Source organism: Sorex fumeus, unplaced genomic scaffold (genome assembly GCF_029834395.1).
Source record: "Sorex fumeus unplaced genomic scaffold, SorFum_2.1 ptg000035l, whole genome shotgun sequence".
NCBI classification, from domain to species: domain Eukaryota; kingdom Metazoa; phylum Chordata; class Mammalia; order Eulipotyphla; family Soricidae; genus Sorex; species Sorex fumeus.
In genome coordinates this window covers 258,242-274,209 of record NW_026606092.1, presented here as the reverse complement: position 1 = coordinate 274,209, position 15,968 = coordinate 258,242, and the positions used below count along the sequence as shown (strand labels likewise).

The window sequence follows — 15,968 nt, the reverse complement described above, 5'->3', positions numbered from 1 at the left end:
ACAACAAAATCTCTTGATGGTGATTTGCTTTGAGAACTGTTGTCTTACACAGCAATATTACACATCAGTTCATTCACTAGACATAGAGTAGCAAGGAGCATACAGAGTTCATTCTCTGACAGGCATAACCTCGCCCCAGGGGACCTCAAAAGAGATTACTGGCTGGTGGGACATGGAGAGGTGAAGAGCAGGGCTGGGATTGTAGCTCAGAAGTAAGAAACACACTCCTATGTCTGAGAGCCTGGGTTCCTTTCCCGCCCTACCCCACTCCCAAACATACACATTGGGGAAAGGCATTAAAAAGGAACAAAGTGCAACACGTGTTGCAGAATACCCAGGTGTGATGGCTGGACAGCCAGATGTTGGAAGATAAAGAGAGTCTGTGGAGGAGGCAGAGGAAGAGGGGGAGGACAATGCATCCCAGCAAAATTTCCTTTGTGTTGCAGGTCATGATTTTTTAAAAGGTATAATTGACATACCTTACTTTTAGGTGTACAACATCTTAATTAAATATTTGTATATTTATCACAAAATGGTCACCAAGCAAGTCTACTTAGCATCCATCACCATGTATAGTTAAAATATTTTCCCCCTTTTTTTTGGGGGGGGGGTCCACACCCAGCGGTGCTCAGGGCTTACTCCTGATTCTGTGTCAAGAATCAATCCTGGCAGGACTGGAATGGTGAGTGTGGGAGGGAGGGGGTACTATATGAGGTGCCAAGAATTGAACCCAGATCAGTTGCTTGCAAGGCAAATACCCTCGTCTACTATCTCTTTGGGCCCAGTTAAAATATTTTTTTTTTTTTGCAACAAGAACACACTATTTTATTATTGCTTTACAAGTGAGAAAACTGAGGCCCAGACAGACTAACTTGCAGAGTCCAGTCACTGCCAGTTGGCTCTCAGGCGGGGCTGCTCATCCTCCCTCCAACCTCAAGAGTTTTCAGGTGTTGGCACCTCAGAGCCCCAGTGAGGTAAGAAGCCTGCTGCGTTCTTGGTCTAGTCTCAGACCCAGAGCCCTTCTCACCTGCCTATGTCTCACAGTCCGTCCTGCCATCCATCTGCCCGGCTATCAAATGGCCATTGTCCACGGACCGACTCACTTTCCACCACGAGGCACGTCTGGGTCAGACTCAGTTTCCCCACTGAAACCCCCAGAAGACCGCTCACTGTCCTCTCTGAACCCTGAACCCTGACTCCGGGCGAAGGCAGGCGCAAGAGCCGGTTCTGTGCTCCAGCTTGCCGGTGCCTCCTCCCTCACCCCTGTCAGGGGTCCCGAGGGGAGGGGGCCGGCTGAGCTTGAGAACTGCTAATGAAGCCGCAGCCAATTAACGCCCTGGCCAGGGCTGGGGGCGGATAAAATTAGCAGCGGCGGCTGCAGGAGGGAGCTGGAGGCAGCGGCGGGAGGGTGGGCAGCCGGCTGGAGGGGGCCGTGTTTGCAGGCGGCCAGCCGCGGCGTCGCGGCCCGGCTCTCCAAACTCCCGCGCGTCCCTTCCCCCACCCCCGTCTCAGGCCTCCCTCCTCCTACCACCGTCTGCAAACTCAGCGCCCACGAAATTAGGGAGGAAAAGGAAGATCGATGACTCCAGATGCCGCAAACACCGTCCCCCTCCCCCACCTGCCTCGGGCCCCGCGGAGCTTAGCAGGTTGTCAGCGCTCTGCCCACGCGGTCCCGGTCTCCGCAGCCCGTGCCGCGCCGCAGGACCTCGGCCGGGGGTCGGCGCCGGGAGCAGCACCCCCCACACACACCTCCCGGGCTCCTCCCTACCAGGCCACCTTCATCTCTCTCCGGTCCCGATGATTTCCCCAGGTCGTCCTTCTCTGCCTCAGTTTCCCCCGGAGTCGCCGAAGAAGGAGGCCCTGCCCCAGACACCTCTTCCCCGTTCCCCCCAAAGATCTCACGCAGACAGCCTGTAGTATTCCACTTTATTTTGTGCCCTTTCACGTCTGTTTTGGCGTAGAAAAACAGAAATACCGCGGGGAGGAAGTAGCGGGAGAGGGTTGGGAGGAGCAGAACTGCAGGTTCGGGAGGGACGGGGCAGGGTGGGGCGAGAGTTGTGCTTCTGCTACCCTAACGGGGTTGTGGGGGAGGCGGACAGGCATACGCAGGCAGAGGGGGAGGGGCAGGGGCAGCCTTTACAGGGGTCTAGGTCCGGGTGAAGGTGACAAGCACCTAGGGGCAAGAAAGTGGGGTGGCGGGACGGAGATGAGGGTGCCAGGCGTCTTTAAAGCTGCGGGCGAAGGGAGTGTCCGGCCCAACGCCGGGGCAACCGGGGAACCGACCCAGTGTGGCCTTAGGGGACGCCCCTGCGTCCAGACCCCTCCTATTCGGTGCTCTTACCCGCTCCACTTTGGGCGCTGGTAGAGGGCTACCCCCACTCTCATCTCGTGATCTCTCACTTCCCACAAAGGAAAGGGGACCCCCTCCCCGGTGGTCCCTAGGAGAGCTGCTCCCCTCTGCCCCGCCCCGCCCCCAAACGGAACGGGTGGCCGTGGCCGCAGGAGCTGCGGGGCATGGGGGGTGGGGAAGGGGTCTAGGTCTGGGTGAAGGTGACGAGCACCTGGGGGCGTTCAGGGGGCGAGGATTTGGCCGGGAGTTCGGAGCCTGGGGCGACAGGGTGGGGGCGCGCTATCCAAAGTAGGGGTGCTCGCTCTGGAAGTTATAGTCCGGGCACACCTTCTGCACCAGTTTGTAGTCAAAGCTGAGGAAGGAGACGAAGATGCAGATGACTTTGAAGGGCTTGGCGCAGAGCCAGGCGGCCTGGCTCTGCGTGTGCTCGGTGAAGCACACCTGCGACGGGTCGTAGAGGCACGGGCGGTGCTTGCGCGCGCGGTTCGTCTTCTCGTACTCCACGTGGCAGTTGAAGGCGCGGGACTCCTTGGCCCCGGGCACTCCCAGCGCGCCCCCGAGGGGGCCCGCCAGCGCGCCCCCGAGGGCGCCCCCGAGCCCGGGGCCCGGAGCGGCGATGCCCAGCGGGGGCCCCAGCCGCGGGAGCACTCCCTCCAAGGCCAGCGTGGACTGCAGCGGGTGGGGGGCGGGCCCCGGCAGCCAGACGCCCCCGAACTCCACCCGCTTGGAGGGCGGCACGATGCTGACGCTGAGGTTGCCCAGACTGGAGGAGTTGTGGCGGAAGTACACGCTGAAGGTGCCGTTCACGTGGTCCACGATCTTGCCCGTCACCAGCAGCGAGAACTTGAGGGTGTGCACCCGGAAATAGAAGTCCCCCCAGCCGAAGATCTTCTTGGCGCGGGCCGCTTTGATGGACGGCTTCCTCTTGGTGCGCTGCGCCGGCAGGGCGCCCGCCAGCCCCGGCCGGGCCAGGGCGCCCGTGTGGTTAACCGGCCACGCCCAGCTCCAGGCGCGCGAGGGCCCCAGGCCGTCGGGAGACTTGGGCGCCGGGAGCTGCTGGCCCGGGGCGCCCTCTCCGGCCGCGGCGGGGCGCAGCTCCAGGTACTGAGGCCTCCCAGACTCGGGTATCTGGGCACTCACGGCCTGCAGAGGAGGAAAGAGCAGGAGAACGACGCTGGGGTTGTCCCTGCACGACCCAGCGGCGCCCTTACACGCTGTAAAAAACCATTGCAAATGTGAGACACCGTGCCGCACGGAACTGCGCACATGAGGCAGGCCAGCACCACCGGAGCACCCCTTCCCTCCACAGCTGTCCGAGCCCCTTTCAACGGGTGTTGGAAAGGCCAAGAATGTGGCTCAGCGGTAGAACGCCTCGCCCGGTAAGCCCCAAGAGAGCAGGGGCTGACTGTGGCCAGTGGTTCGGGAAGAGATGCCGCTGGAGCAGACCGCAGGTCATTCAAGTCATGGATCACGTTTTTTTTTTTTTTTTGAAGGGGAGGGTGTTTGGGGGCCATACCCAGCAGCAGTGCTCAGGGCTTACTCCTGTCTCTGTGCTCAAGGATCTCTACTGGGGGTGCTGGGGGATCATATGCGATCCTGGGGACCGAACCCCATATGGTTGGCGTCATGCCTCTGTACTCTGGCCTTGGTAGGGTCCCTTCACCTCCTAGGCCTGTGATTCTATCTCCATGAGGGCAGAATTGCACCTTCCCACATAACCCAACCAATAAGGAGCCAGAGCAGTGCAGTGGCTCAAAGGGGGGTGCAGTCTCCGGGGGCGCCCCACCCTGCTTTCACTCCCCATGGATCCTGGCACATTTTGATGCAGGCCTGGTGACCCCCAAGCATCTCCAGGAGGGCTTCCCCGCCCCCCAGCAAAAAAGACAAAGCCAATGCCCAGTGGATATGGATAGGGAGGGGGAGCTGGAACCCGGTTGGCTGGGGGTTTAGGGCCAGACACCCCTGGCTCTGGCCACGGTAATACTCAGCATCAAAAGAGGCGAGCACCTCCCAGGGCTCCGTCAAGATGAGAGTCCCCGTCCCACCCCCCACCGCAGAGAGAGGGCCCCAGAAAGGACAGCAGCGGAGACAGCCACAGGTTCAGGTCGGGGACCCCTTGAGCTTCTGGCGTTTCTGCAGTAGAGGAGACGGCCTGGCTGTCCTTCTTCGGGCTCCCAGGGGGCCGAGGAAGCCGCCCCAAGGCACCCCCCACCTTCTCTCCTTGTCTCAGGTGGCAGCTGATCAGGGAGACAGCGCGGGGCGGGGCGTAAGTACAAGATGGATCGAGAGGCGGGAGCGATGGGGCCAGGCCCCGGCCATCAATTATCGAGGCGGGGGCGGGGGTGGTCTGGAGTGAAGGATCCGGTGAGAGGCTGAGGGAGGAAGAAATATGGAGCCGCTGCTCTGCTCAGAGGGAAGCGGAGGAGAGGAGGCTGCGTGTCAGAGTGTCAGTCAGACAGTGCTGGCAGCTGGCTGTCGTGGCCCTTTCAGTGTGGGGGCTCGGCCTGGGGGGGGACAGGCTTGTGAGGATGGGCCTGGGGCGGCTTTTCCCGGCTGCCTAGGGTGGGGTGTGTGTGTGCCTGTCGATGGCGGTGATTGTGTGTTTCCAGTGCTGACGTGTGTATGCCGGTGGGTGTGTGTGTGTGCGCCTGGGGCAGTGTGTGGTGTCTGTGCACGGCTGTGGTGGTGGCTGTGTGTGACCGGATTTGTCGTGGTGGCAGTTTGGTGCCCGTGGATCCACGCCTGGGTTGGCGGTGGGTCTGGGGTGCTGGCATACTGACTGTCCGTCCGCGTGTGGTTGTGTCTGTGGTGGGTGTAGCTGGCGTGTCTGGCCACATGTCTGAAGGAGGCTGTGTGGGAGTCTCTGGGGGTGTCCTTTTATCCCTGTGAGAGCTCCTTCGGCCTGAGTCGGGCTCTGTTGAGAGGGTGCATGTCATGTCTGCACATGGAACAAGGGAGCCCACCGTATTCCCCCTGGGGTGCAGCTGTGTGGCCTGACTTGTAGAGAAAAGGTGGTCACACTGGCAGCAGGAGGAGCCCTGGGGAAGCAGGTCTCCGCGGTGGCACGCACCTCGGTGTAGCCTGTGTCCCGGGAGGCCGGGAAAGGCCGAGTGGAGTGGAGCGGTGGGGCTGGAATCTCTGCCGGCTGGTCCCCATCCCTGCAGCGCTGCGATCCCGGGTTATTAATGCCACCGCCACCAGCTCGTCATACATATTTATCGCCCCCCTCATTCCTCCTCCCAGCTCAGGTGAGGGGGGCGGGGGCGGGAAGAGTGATTGACTCCACAGACAAGCGAGAGCTGGGAGTCAGCACCCAGGCCCTGGGCCTGAGAAGCTGGGGGGGGTCGCATGGAGGGAAAGGGGGTGCAAGGCCAGAGCGGGAGGGAAGAAAAGCACCCCCGGAAAAAAGGGGCCGAGGCCCAGGAGGTGGACTTGAGCCCCGGGGAGGACACTGGGGGGAGGATGATATGACATGAGGCCTCCGAGGCAAGATGCGGGGGACCCAGTGAACGCAGGCTCCTGGTCTCTCAGCCCTCTGGGGCCCAACCTCTGTCTGCTCTTGCCACAGAGCCAGCAGCCCTCTGCCACTCCAAATGCCTCCAGCAGCACCCGGGGAACTTAAGCTGCTCTAGCCCACGGAGTCTCTGCAAATAGGAAGCCAGTTCAGTGGGGGCAGTGAGGGGTTTTGGGGGTGTGTCCCCCCAATCCCAGACTCAGGGCTGTCTGAGCTTTTTCTTTTCCAGTCCTGGCAAATCTCCGACACCCGTGGCCGGAGACAGCCAAGATAAAAGGGAAGAGTTGGGGGGGCGGCCAAAGCGACCTTGGCGGGAGCTCGGCCAGGGAGGGGCGAGAGCCTGCGAGGAAACGAGCCGAGAAATGGGAACATGGAATAAAATAAAATCAAATCCTCCCTCTGGCTTCCTTGCTCCAGCGCGCTCGCCCGCGCCCCTCTCCCCCTCGCGGGCGTTCCATCTTTCTCTCGCCTCGCGTCTCTGTCTCTCAGTCTCTCACTCGTCTCTAATTTTCTCCTCCCGCGATTCCGGTTTGCTCCCAGTTTTTGTCTCTCCCTCTACCCTCCCAGGAGTAGGTCTGTGGGGGAGGCAGGCGGGCGTGGGGGGAAGCTGGTGGCCGGAGGAGCCCACATTTAGGGTGCTGTCCCCACCGCCTACAATTGGCAGCGGGAGCAGGGTGTTGTCCGAGACGGACTCCCCTTGCTCCAGAGCTGGTTTAATTAAGCTAATTGGGCGCTGTGACATTTGCAGAGGGGAGAGGCGAGCGGGGCTGTCATCTGGAGGGGCAGAGGTGCTCTGTGGGGAGGGGGAGGGGGTGCTTCCCCGGAGCGCTGGCCCCTAAGACAGGAAGCCCACTCGGGGTGGGAGTTGAGGCCCCCCTCTTGGTGCTGCGCCAAGTGCACGGGATGTGGGGGGAACTCTAGGACCGGGCCGCTGGGAATAGGGAGAGGATCAGGCTGTCAGCCCCCCAAGCCGCATTGCAGGGCACACGTCCCGGGGCCTCCGGACAGGCCAGTGGCTCCTCTCAGGCTGCTGGGTCAGGCGGGGCCATTCAAGACCCAGAGCGGGAGGCAGTGGCGCCCCGAGGTTGGGCTGGGGAGAAACTGTTACTCCAGGCTGGGGCTGGGGAAGGGGGGAAGAGCATCCTGCTCCCCTGCAGGACCGGGTGAGGTGGGGGGATCTGGGCTGGCTGGAGACTAGGAAGGAGGGAGGCTGAAGGTGAAGTGGGGACTGGGACTGGGGAGTTGCAGACGCAGATACGGGGCGCAGGAATAAAGATGGGCAAGGGGGCAGGCTAGAGAGGTCAGACCTGGGGGGCAGCCGGATGAGGGAATGAAGATGGGGGGCTGCAGGGGTGGGAGTGGGATGGGGGTGCGGCAGGGTAGGCTTGGCAAATGAAGGGCGATGAGGATTGGGGGGCAAATGTAGGTGGGGCGGAAGTGGGGGGCCAGGACGCTCAGTGGGCCGCCCAAGGGGAGCAGAGACACTGGGCTGGGGGCGAGGGAGAATGGGGACTGGACGGGGCAGTGGGGGGGCCGGGACGGAGGCAGGCCCTGATGACAGGTACGGTGCCGAAGGCTCAGGCCGCAGAGGGGGCCGGGCAGGTGGGAGCGAGGAGACCTCCTTGCAGCCCCCAGAATAGCGTGAGGGGGCGGGGACCGCCGGCGGGGCGGGCTCTGCCCTTGGGCCCGGCGCCCCCTTACCCCCCCACCCCGCAGCCCCGCCCGCCCGCCCGCCCGCGGCCTGCAGCGCAAGGCTCACCGTTATCTGAATTTTGATTTTATTTTATTTTATTTTATTTCCCTGCTTCCTCGAGCCGGCGCGGTCCCCCCGGGAACGGCCGCCCCCCGCCCCCCGCCCCGCGCCTCACTTTATTATTGCAATAAATGTGCCTATAAAGGCGCGGGCTCCGGGGCGCGGTGGGGGGACGGAGGGAGCCGCGGCGCGGGGATGTAATTTCCCGAAGCCGGAGCCGGAGGGGGAGTGGGCGGGGTGGAGGTGGAGGAGGGGCGGGCGAGGGAGCTGGGGTGGGTGGGGGGAGACACGCCAATTTCCTGCGCTCCAGGCAGCGCTCCCCGCTCCCCATCCCCGCTCCCCCCCCCAGCGCCCCGACAGGCTGGAGGCCCGGGCACCCCTTCCCCCCACGACCCTGGCTCGTTGCGGCACCCCTTCCTCTCCTGGACCCTGTCCAGGTGGAGTTGCGGGGCTCTGCCCAAAGTTGCCCACCTCCCAGCCAGAGCCTCAGCTTGGAGCCCGCGGGGTCACTGTGAGGGGTTCTCACTGGCTTGCTCCCACCCCTTCCCAGCACCCTTCTGCTTTCTCTCCCCCGTCTGTCCTTGTTTCTGTCACCCCGTCCCTGTCATCTAGGGCTCCTCCTCCACCCCAGCCCATGGCCTTCTGAATTCTGCCTTGCCACGGGGGCCTCCTCCCATCCTCGAAGGCGCTGGCCCCAGGGACCCGTCAGCACCGCCCTGGTGGCCCTGGCCCATCTGCGGCCCCTGATTACCCCCAAATCCCCAACAGCAGCTTTGAGCCCCAGCCCAGACTGAACGTGCCTAAGTGGCCCAGTCAGAGATTAGCTGGGGGGCTGGGGGGGGGGGCGAGAGGGGCACAGGAGGCAGGAGGGGTGGCCCTTGGGGGCCCACAGCTCTGCTAGACCAGCATCAGGGCCTAATCCTTCCCCCAGGCAGGATAGGGCCAGAAAACCCCACAGGGGCCCGCCCCAGCCCTCCCCCCCTGCTAATTAGTAATTAGTGATTAGTGATTAGTGACTATTGATCTCCTGCTGCTTCTCCCAGTAGGCAGCCCCTTTGGCAAGGGGTGAGGAAGACAGATGAGAGGGAGGGGGTCCGAGAGAGTGCTGGGAGGGGACTCGGACAGGCCAGAGCCCTAAGGGCAGTGAGGGCCAGGAGCCACAGCCGGTCAGGGGAGACGGCAGGCGGAGAGCCTGGGGGAGGGAGCCAGCGTGGTGGGCAGAAGAGGCAGAGCTGGTAATATTTGTGAGCCGGGGTCAGAGGGGTTGCCTGTAAGACCCTGATCCCACCATCCTCCCCACTCTCTCCCCTGCCCCCTCCCGGCTCCCCGTTCCCAGTCTCTTCCCAGGTGCCAGCCTCCTGGCCGCCGGTCCTGGGCACACACCAGGCCCCCACAGCCCCATGAACACACCTCCCAACAAACGCTTTCCAGTTCACAAACAGACCCACACTGACAGCCAACACATACACCCCAGCACACACAGGCACTGGGAACCCACCTTGGGGTACACACGGGTATACAACAGTCACAAGTGCACACAGGTACACACACCATTTTCTACCACACCCCCACCATCTGTGCACATGGTAAACACAGATTCTCACATGCACACAAGCTGGGCTAAAGGGTAGAGATACCCCCCTACACACACACACACACACACACACACGCACGCACACCAGCTCCAGCACCATCGCTCTCATCCTCTTGCTCATCATCCCTCCAGTCTCCACCAGATGTTCCATTCCCCTTCAGGGGGCAAAGGAAATTAAACCAGATCTGTCCACAGGGGAGTTTATTTGGCGGAGAGGATGAGGGGAGGGCAGAGAGGAAGCAGAAAGGCAGGCGGGGGAGGGGGGGTGAGTACCATCCTTACCTCCTCTTCACCCTGTGGCCTGTGGGGCACAGATACCCCCACCCCTGCAGTCCTAAGGGGCAGAGTTAGGCAGTGAATCCAAACCCAGCTCCAGTCCGTGGAAGCGAATTTTCCGGGGTAGGGGGTTGCTTCTCCACCCAGCTTCCAGCCATCAAGGTCACCAGACGACTTTGGGAGAATCAGGGCGCTCATCCCGGCTTCACTGGGGCAGCCCCCATCCTCCATGAGCTGCTGAGTGCTATCTGGCTGAGTAAGCAGGGGTCGGATTGTTGGGGGGGATAACTGCACCCCTTCAAAACGTGCAGGGGCTGGGGTCCAGGTGGGGCCTGCTGTCCAAACTAGGGTGTCACAGCGAGGGTGCCGGAAATAGAAAACCAAGGGCAGGGGAAGACATGGGGGCCAGAGCTTAGGGCCCCTTTGCTTCGCGGGGGTGGGGGGACCCGCCACTGGGTGGAACAGATGACTGCACTCACCCGTTCAAAGCCAGGGTCACAACCCTTCCGGTCACCTCACACAGCTCGGACCCCATCACTAGACGCACAGGCTTGGCCTTCCCCAAGACACTCAGGCACACAGGTGTACTCACTGACCCAGGCACTCGCACACAAGCACACGGTGCACAGGAGTTGAAGTCGGAGGGAGGCTGATCAATGGCTCTCCTCGCCCCTGGGGTCCCGGCCGTGCGGCCCAGGGAAGGAGGCGGCCTGGGGAGGCGGGGGTCGCGCGGGGCGCAAGACTCGCCTTCCAGACGCACCCCCGCCCCGGCGGCCGTCGCGAGAGGGGTGTGTCTGAGGCCGTGCGGGGCGGTCGCGGCTCCGCGGGAAACGCGAGGGAGACTGGAGCCAAGTTCGGCCGTGCCCGAGTCGTGCGCGCGCGCGTGCGTTCGGGCCGTGCCAGCTCGGACCACGGTGCCCCCGGCACGGTGACAAGTGCAGAGGAGAGGAACGGGAAGGCGGGGGTGGGTGCCGGGAGGAAGGACAGACCGCGAGGAAGGCGAGCGAGGTTGGCGCGGCGAGACGGCGAGGCTGACACCCTGCTGGCTGGTCTGTCTGTCTCGCACTCCCGCTCCGTCTGGCGCACTCGCGGGTCGGGCTCCGTCCCCTCCCCCGCCGCGCCCCGAGCCAGCTCCGATCGGGCCTCCCGCCGGGCACCCCGGCCCTCCGCCTCCCACCCCGAGCCAACTTGTCCGGGACGAGAGCCCCGTCCCGAATCGGGCAGTAGGTCTGTCCGTCCGCGTCCCCGCGCCGCCCGCGCGAACTTGGGACGGGGCGAGCCGGGGACGGGGCGGGCGCGCGGAGCCGCTGGCGCTCCGAGGACCTGGGCGTCCCGGGCGCCGGCGCCCGCGTCCACCCCGCCGCCTTACCTGCCTCAGGAGCCACGGGCCAAAGAGCAAGAGGAGCCATTCCGCGGGCAGGCGCATCTTCCCGGCGGGGCGCGGGGCGCGGGGCGCGGGGCGCGGGCGGCGGCGGGGCGCGCGGCGGAGCGGGCGGCGCGGCCCGCGGACTGAGCCGGGCTCGGAGCGGAGCGCGGCGCGGGGGGCGGGGCGCGGGCGGGGGAGAAAGTTGGGCCGGGGGGCGGGGCTCCGCGGCGCTCCAATCCCGGCCGCGCCCCGCGCGCCCCCTCCCGCCCAGCTGGGGCCACCGAAGGTGACTTTCACCCGCCACGCCCCAGACACGCCCCCGGCCCAGGTGCGGAGCTCGGCGGCCCGCGGGGCCCGGGGAGCCGGGGTGGGGGCGCGGCTGCGCGAGCGGGCGGGCGGGCGGGCGCGGGGCCCCTCCGAGAGGGGGCGCGGCGGAGCGGGGGGCGGGCGGGGCGGGGCGGCTCCGCAGCGTCGGGGGCCCAGCGCGCCCCGGGCCCAAGTGCGCGCGGGGCCCGGAGCAGGGCCGGGGCGAGGTGAGGGCGGGCGGGGCCTCGGGCGGCCGCCGCCGCGCGGCGCTGACGGGGATGGATGGGCGCCCCGCGGCTCATTCTGCCTGGAGATGAGAATCATTGATCACGGACGGAAACCCCATCACGTCTGTCAATAGGGCTGACAAACGGCGCCCGCCGCCCCGCCCCGCCCCCCAGGCACCTCGGCCGACTCTGGACCTCCGCCGCTTCACCTCTGTCCCCGGCCCTCCGCTCCCCGCCCCTCCTCCTCCTCGCGCCCCAAGTGCTCCCTCGTGGGGTGGGCAGGAAGTCACCCCCCGCCGTGTCGCCGGCGCGGCCTCTCGGTGCAGCCTCTACCCCTTCCCTCTCCCTGTCCCATCTTTCATCACAGCTCCTCCGGGTCCCCGTCCCCTTTCCAGCTCCCTCTCTGTCCTTGTCTCTGTCCACAGCCCCAGCCTTTCTCCGTCCCTATCCTCTCGGCTCTTTCTTCGTCGCTTCCCTCCTCCCCCAGTCTTTCTCTCCCCTGCCGGAGTCTTTAGCTGTCAGCTGTTGCTATGCACTGGGGCTGTGGCTGAGGTTGTGTTAGGACCGACAGGGAGAGATAGGGACAGGCAAAGAGACACAGAGAGGTAGCTGCACGCTCGGAGACACGCATGCAAATGCGTCCAGGCAGCATGACCCAGGACGGGAGCCTGCAGCCAGCCCAGAACCACAATCATGCAGAGCAAGAGACAGGTACCCCGCCAGAATCAGGCCGGCACACACAGCGGGGCACAGTTCATTCACACGCTCAGGACCACAGTCAGACAGACAAAAGCACGGTGGTACCAGGCGACAGCACACCCAGCTGGGCGGGCACTCAGAGCCCACCCTGCTCCTTTGCCAGCCTTGGCAGAGGGGCGAACTGCCGCAGGTAGAGTCAGACACCCTCCCTGAGACACAGGTGTGTGCCGGCTCTGGCAGTCTGAATGGCAAGCCCAGGCACATACAGACCGAGGGCTGTGCCAGACACACACAGCACCTGGGGTACTGGCTGAGAAGACAAGGGGTCACAGAGACACCCCCCCATAAGACAGAGGCAGGAGGTGGCCTGAGTCTGTAGGAAGCAGCGGGAATGACCAGGTGAGGCAGAGCTGGGTCTCAGCATGGCACTGTTGAGGCGGTGGGTCCCACCCCACTACCTAGGACATAAACCAGTCACCAGGGGCCTGACCCATCTTCTCTGTCTGGGGTGCTGGCCTCAGCCACCCCTCCCCTGCAGCTGCGCCACAGACCCACCCTTCGCCTGACCTTTGCCTCTGTGCCCCATCTGTATCTGCCCCTGGCTGGGGTCGGCCTCTGCCTCTCTCCTCTGCTCTCCTCGCCAGGTGGGGAGTTGGTGAGAACTGCCTCCCTGCAGCCCCGCTTCTGGCTGGTCCAGAGAGAGGATCCCACTGGGGTGGGGGTGCGCTCCGTTCCGCAGCTGGGGGCCCCTTTCCCTCTGCCCAGGATCTCGAGGCGACAGGCAGAGAATCAGTGGCTCCCGGGGGGCGCCAGATGCGCGGCTGGCAGGGAGAGGGAATGAGGGGGTGGGGCTGGCGGCGGTAGGGTCGGGGAGGAAGGCGCGGGATGTGTGTGTGGGGGGAGGGAGAGGAGCGGTCTGGGGGAGGCTAGAGGGGAGGTGCGCGTGGCGAAATAGCCCGAGGGAAAGGAAAGGCAGGGCTGGGGTGCGCCGGCAGGTGCATAATTAGCGTGTGTAGGGGAGGGGGCCGTGGCGGGCTTCTTGGATGAGCGGCTCCGTAGGAGCGCGCGCGCCACCTGGTGGGCAGATGGCGGCACAACGCTCCTCGCAACAAAAACGAAGCCCCCCTTTCCCCAGGACCACCCAGCGCGGGGGCTCCAGAGGATCTCAGGGCTGACTTGGGAGGCTGAGAGGATTCTGTTTTAAGAGGGAAGGAGAGGTCTGTTAATTTTACAGGTGTCTAAATGCATAGCTTCCCCAAGAAAGGAGGAATAGATTCAGCAGGCTGGGAGCTGGGCCAGGGTTTGTCCCTGCCCTCCCTGAGCTGGTATCTACTGTTGAGGGGAGAGTGAGACACTAACCCTTTCTGTCTTGGCCAGTGTGAAGCGGTGTGCCCTTCTGCCAGGAAGGCCTGGGCCCCTCTGAATATGGTTGTCCTCTCCTGTCAACCCTTTGCGAAACCAGAGTGAGTGGTGAACTGGATCCGTTAGCCGCCTATGGGGCCTGGCAAACTGGTCTTCCCAGCTCTCCTACATTCCCAAATCCCCTCCCGACACCCCACCCCCAATTCTCCTAAACCCAGAATTCTACTCTTGGCATCTGTTTATAATTAGTTTCCAGGAAGTGTGAAATGTTCACAGCTCAAGACAAACTCAGGCTGAGAGCTGTATGGGGCCATCTTGGAGGATTAGGAGGCTCCTCACAACCTCCCTGGGTTCACTCCTGATGGTGGGATTTCCCAGTACTGGAGATCACTTTTGACGAGTGGAGGCGGAGTGGTGCCTATAAATAAATTTCAAAGCAGAGAACCACGTCTAAGAGTGTGGGACAGCCAGAGGGAGCACAAGATCCAGAGAGGTAAACTACCCAAGGCCACACAGCCTGATTAGCATGTCTTCTAAGGCCACCCTACCCCTTCCCCAACCACAGCGGGGTGCAGAGGCTGGCAGGCCCCTCCAACGAGAGGCTCCAGCCTGCCCGCCTGTGCAGAGCTCCCCCTGGTGGCCGGTGCGGGCCAGACACAGCTCAGTTCCAGGAGTCTGTTTCACATAAACGGTAGTAGACACAGTGACTTTTTTTTTTACAATTTTATTTATAACAATATCTGTGTTATTTAGTTGTAAAGGAATTCAGCAAAAATTATTAAAACGTTCGTGTCCCCAAAACGGGGCTGCCCGCTTGCCCTTCCTTGGCGTGCCCCACCTCCTCATCCCCAGGGAGGGGAGGCTTGGGGGACTGTTGACCAAAGAGTCTCCAGCCCTGGGAGCTTCAGTGGGGACACTGGAGAGGGGAGGGCCTGTCTGTAGAGTGGCCATCTCAGAGGTGCCCCTCGAGGGAGGCTGGGGTTGGCCTCCCCCAAGAAGAGCTAAAAAATGCCATCCTTTCCTTCCTGCCCTCAGCCAGAGTCGGCTCCGAGCGGGCAGAGTCCTCTCCCTTCCTGGAACCAGCCCTCGGGGAGCTGGGTGTGGGGGCGCGAGGGGAGAGCCTTGACAAAGTGTCTCATACAGGGAGAGGGCAGCACCACCCGCTCTCCCAGTGGGGTGCGTGTCGGTGGGAAGGTGCGAGTCAGGGCTCCCTCGGACCTGGAGCCCTCCTGAAGCCCCCTCCCTGAAGGCAGCATGGGGGGATGCCGAGGAGCAGGCAGGAAGGAGGAGAACGGAAAGAGATAATACTGTGCTCGCTTGCTCACTTGCTCACTCACATATAAAAAGTAATTCCTTCATTTTTACATTTATACACCCCGGCCGGGCCGGGGAAGGGCTGGCTGGCAGGCGGGGGGCTCATTGGAGGAATTCTCTGGCAGGGGGCAGGAGGCTCTCTGGGGAAGTCCGAGGGGCGGGACCCTATGCCAAGGGGTCCCCTATCTCGTCCTCAGGACCCCGGCCCAGGAGTTCTCTCTTCTCGTCCGTGCTGGCCAGGGAGTGGCGGCTGCCATGGCCACCCATGTAGAGCGTGGCGTACACGGGGTTGGTGAAGTTGGTGGGCTGCGGGGAGAGGGTTCGTGAGGGCTCTGGGGCTGGGCTCCGTGGCCCAGGTCGGCCACCCCTTCCCTTGGTTCCATCATCCCACCCGACACCCCACCCAGCCCCTTGTCCCTGCTTGGGAACCTTTTCCTTGGCCCCCCTGACCCACCTTGTCAGGGTCCAGGGCAAAATCGGCATCCAGGAGGCCCCCCACGTCGTCAGGTTCCCCGCCTTCGTACATCTTGTAGGTGGGGTTCCCAATCTCCACATTCATGGCCCCATTGGTCATCCGCTGGTGCTGGAAACCCTTAGCCCTGGGAAGAGGCAGGGTTAGTGTAAGGGACAGGACTTTGGGTGGGGCAAGGATGGGGTGAAGAGAAATGGGCCGGATGGTCCAGATTCCCACGACTCACCCCCGGACCCGCCGCTTGTACCAGAACACCACACCAGCCACCAGGATCAGCAGCAGCAGCAAGAGCAGAGGGATGAGGATGGAGACCATGTCTGCGGGAGGAGCGGGGGAAACAATCAGAGGGGCACAGGGAGACAGCAAACCACCACCCCCTTCCGGGTCCACTGACCCCCGACCCCAGCGCCACCACCTACGTCCAGACTGTTCTTGGCCGACTACCAGTTCCTCACATCGGGGGCCGGCCGTGTGTGGGGGACACCTGCAGACAGAAGGTCAGGGGTGAGCAAGTGTGACCACCGCTGTCAAGACTAAGGGTGTGGGAGGGGCGCGCCCTTTGTGTGTGTGTGTGTGGTGGGGTGGGGAGTGGGCAGCGCTCCTGCGGGGCCCAGATGGACTCACTGGCATTCGGGCATCATCTTGCTGTCCATGGAGCAGGATCCGCCGTTGCTGCAGTGGCCCTCGCAAGTCAGACAGCTTGGGGCCACACGACCATCGGAGCAGCTGTGGGAG

General features: G+C 63.6%; 2 protein-coding genes across 2 annotated transcripts in view; both read right to left on the bottom strand.

Moving 5' to 3' along the window:
* Positions 1 to 1,955: 1,955 nt before the first annotated feature.
* On the bottom strand, positions 1,956 to 10,941 carry NXPH4 (neurexophilin 4). Its single transcript, XM_056117667.1, has 2 exons — positions 10,857 to 10,941; positions 1,956 to 3,493 (listed from the first exon to the last, which is right to left on the bottom strand). The coding sequence occupies exons 1-2, from the start codon at positions 10,911 to 10,913 to the stop codon at positions 2,630 to 2,632; spliced, it is 921 nt and encodes a 306-aa protein (XP_055973642.1). The 5' UTR covers positions 10,914 to 10,941; the 3' UTR covers positions 1,956 to 2,629.
* Positions 10,942 to 14,155: 3,214 nt separating this feature from the next.
* Positions 14,156 to 15,968, bottom strand: part of LRP1 (LDL receptor related protein 1) — an 88,772-nt gene continuing 86,959 nt past the window's right edge. The window contains exons 85-89 of the mRNA XM_056117631.1: positions 15,858 to 15,959; positions 15,653 to 15,717; positions 15,460 to 15,550; positions 15,216 to 15,360; positions 14,156 to 15,067 (exon numbers count right to left, since the gene is read on the bottom strand). Of these exons, the coding sequence (XP_055973606.1) occupies positions 14,927 to 15,067; positions 15,216 to 15,360; positions 15,460 to 15,550; positions 15,653 to 15,717; positions 15,858 to 15,959 (544 nt within the window). The 3' untranslated portion in view covers positions 14,156 to 14,926. The remainder of the gene's footprint in view (positions 15,068 to 15,215; positions 15,361 to 15,459; positions 15,551 to 15,652; positions 15,718 to 15,857; positions 15,960 to 15,968) is intronic.

Excerpts from the sequence above, each read along its gene's own strand:
- NXPH4 (XM_056117667.1), bottom strand. The coding sequence starts at position 10,913 with ATGCGCCTGCCCGCGGAATGGCTCCTCTTGCTCTTTGGCCCGTGGCTC. Across the intron at positions 3,494-10,856 it reads GCCCGTGGCTCCTGAGGCAG|GCCGTGAGTGCCCAGATACC; the intron begins GTAAGGCGGCGG and ends CCTCCTCTGCAG.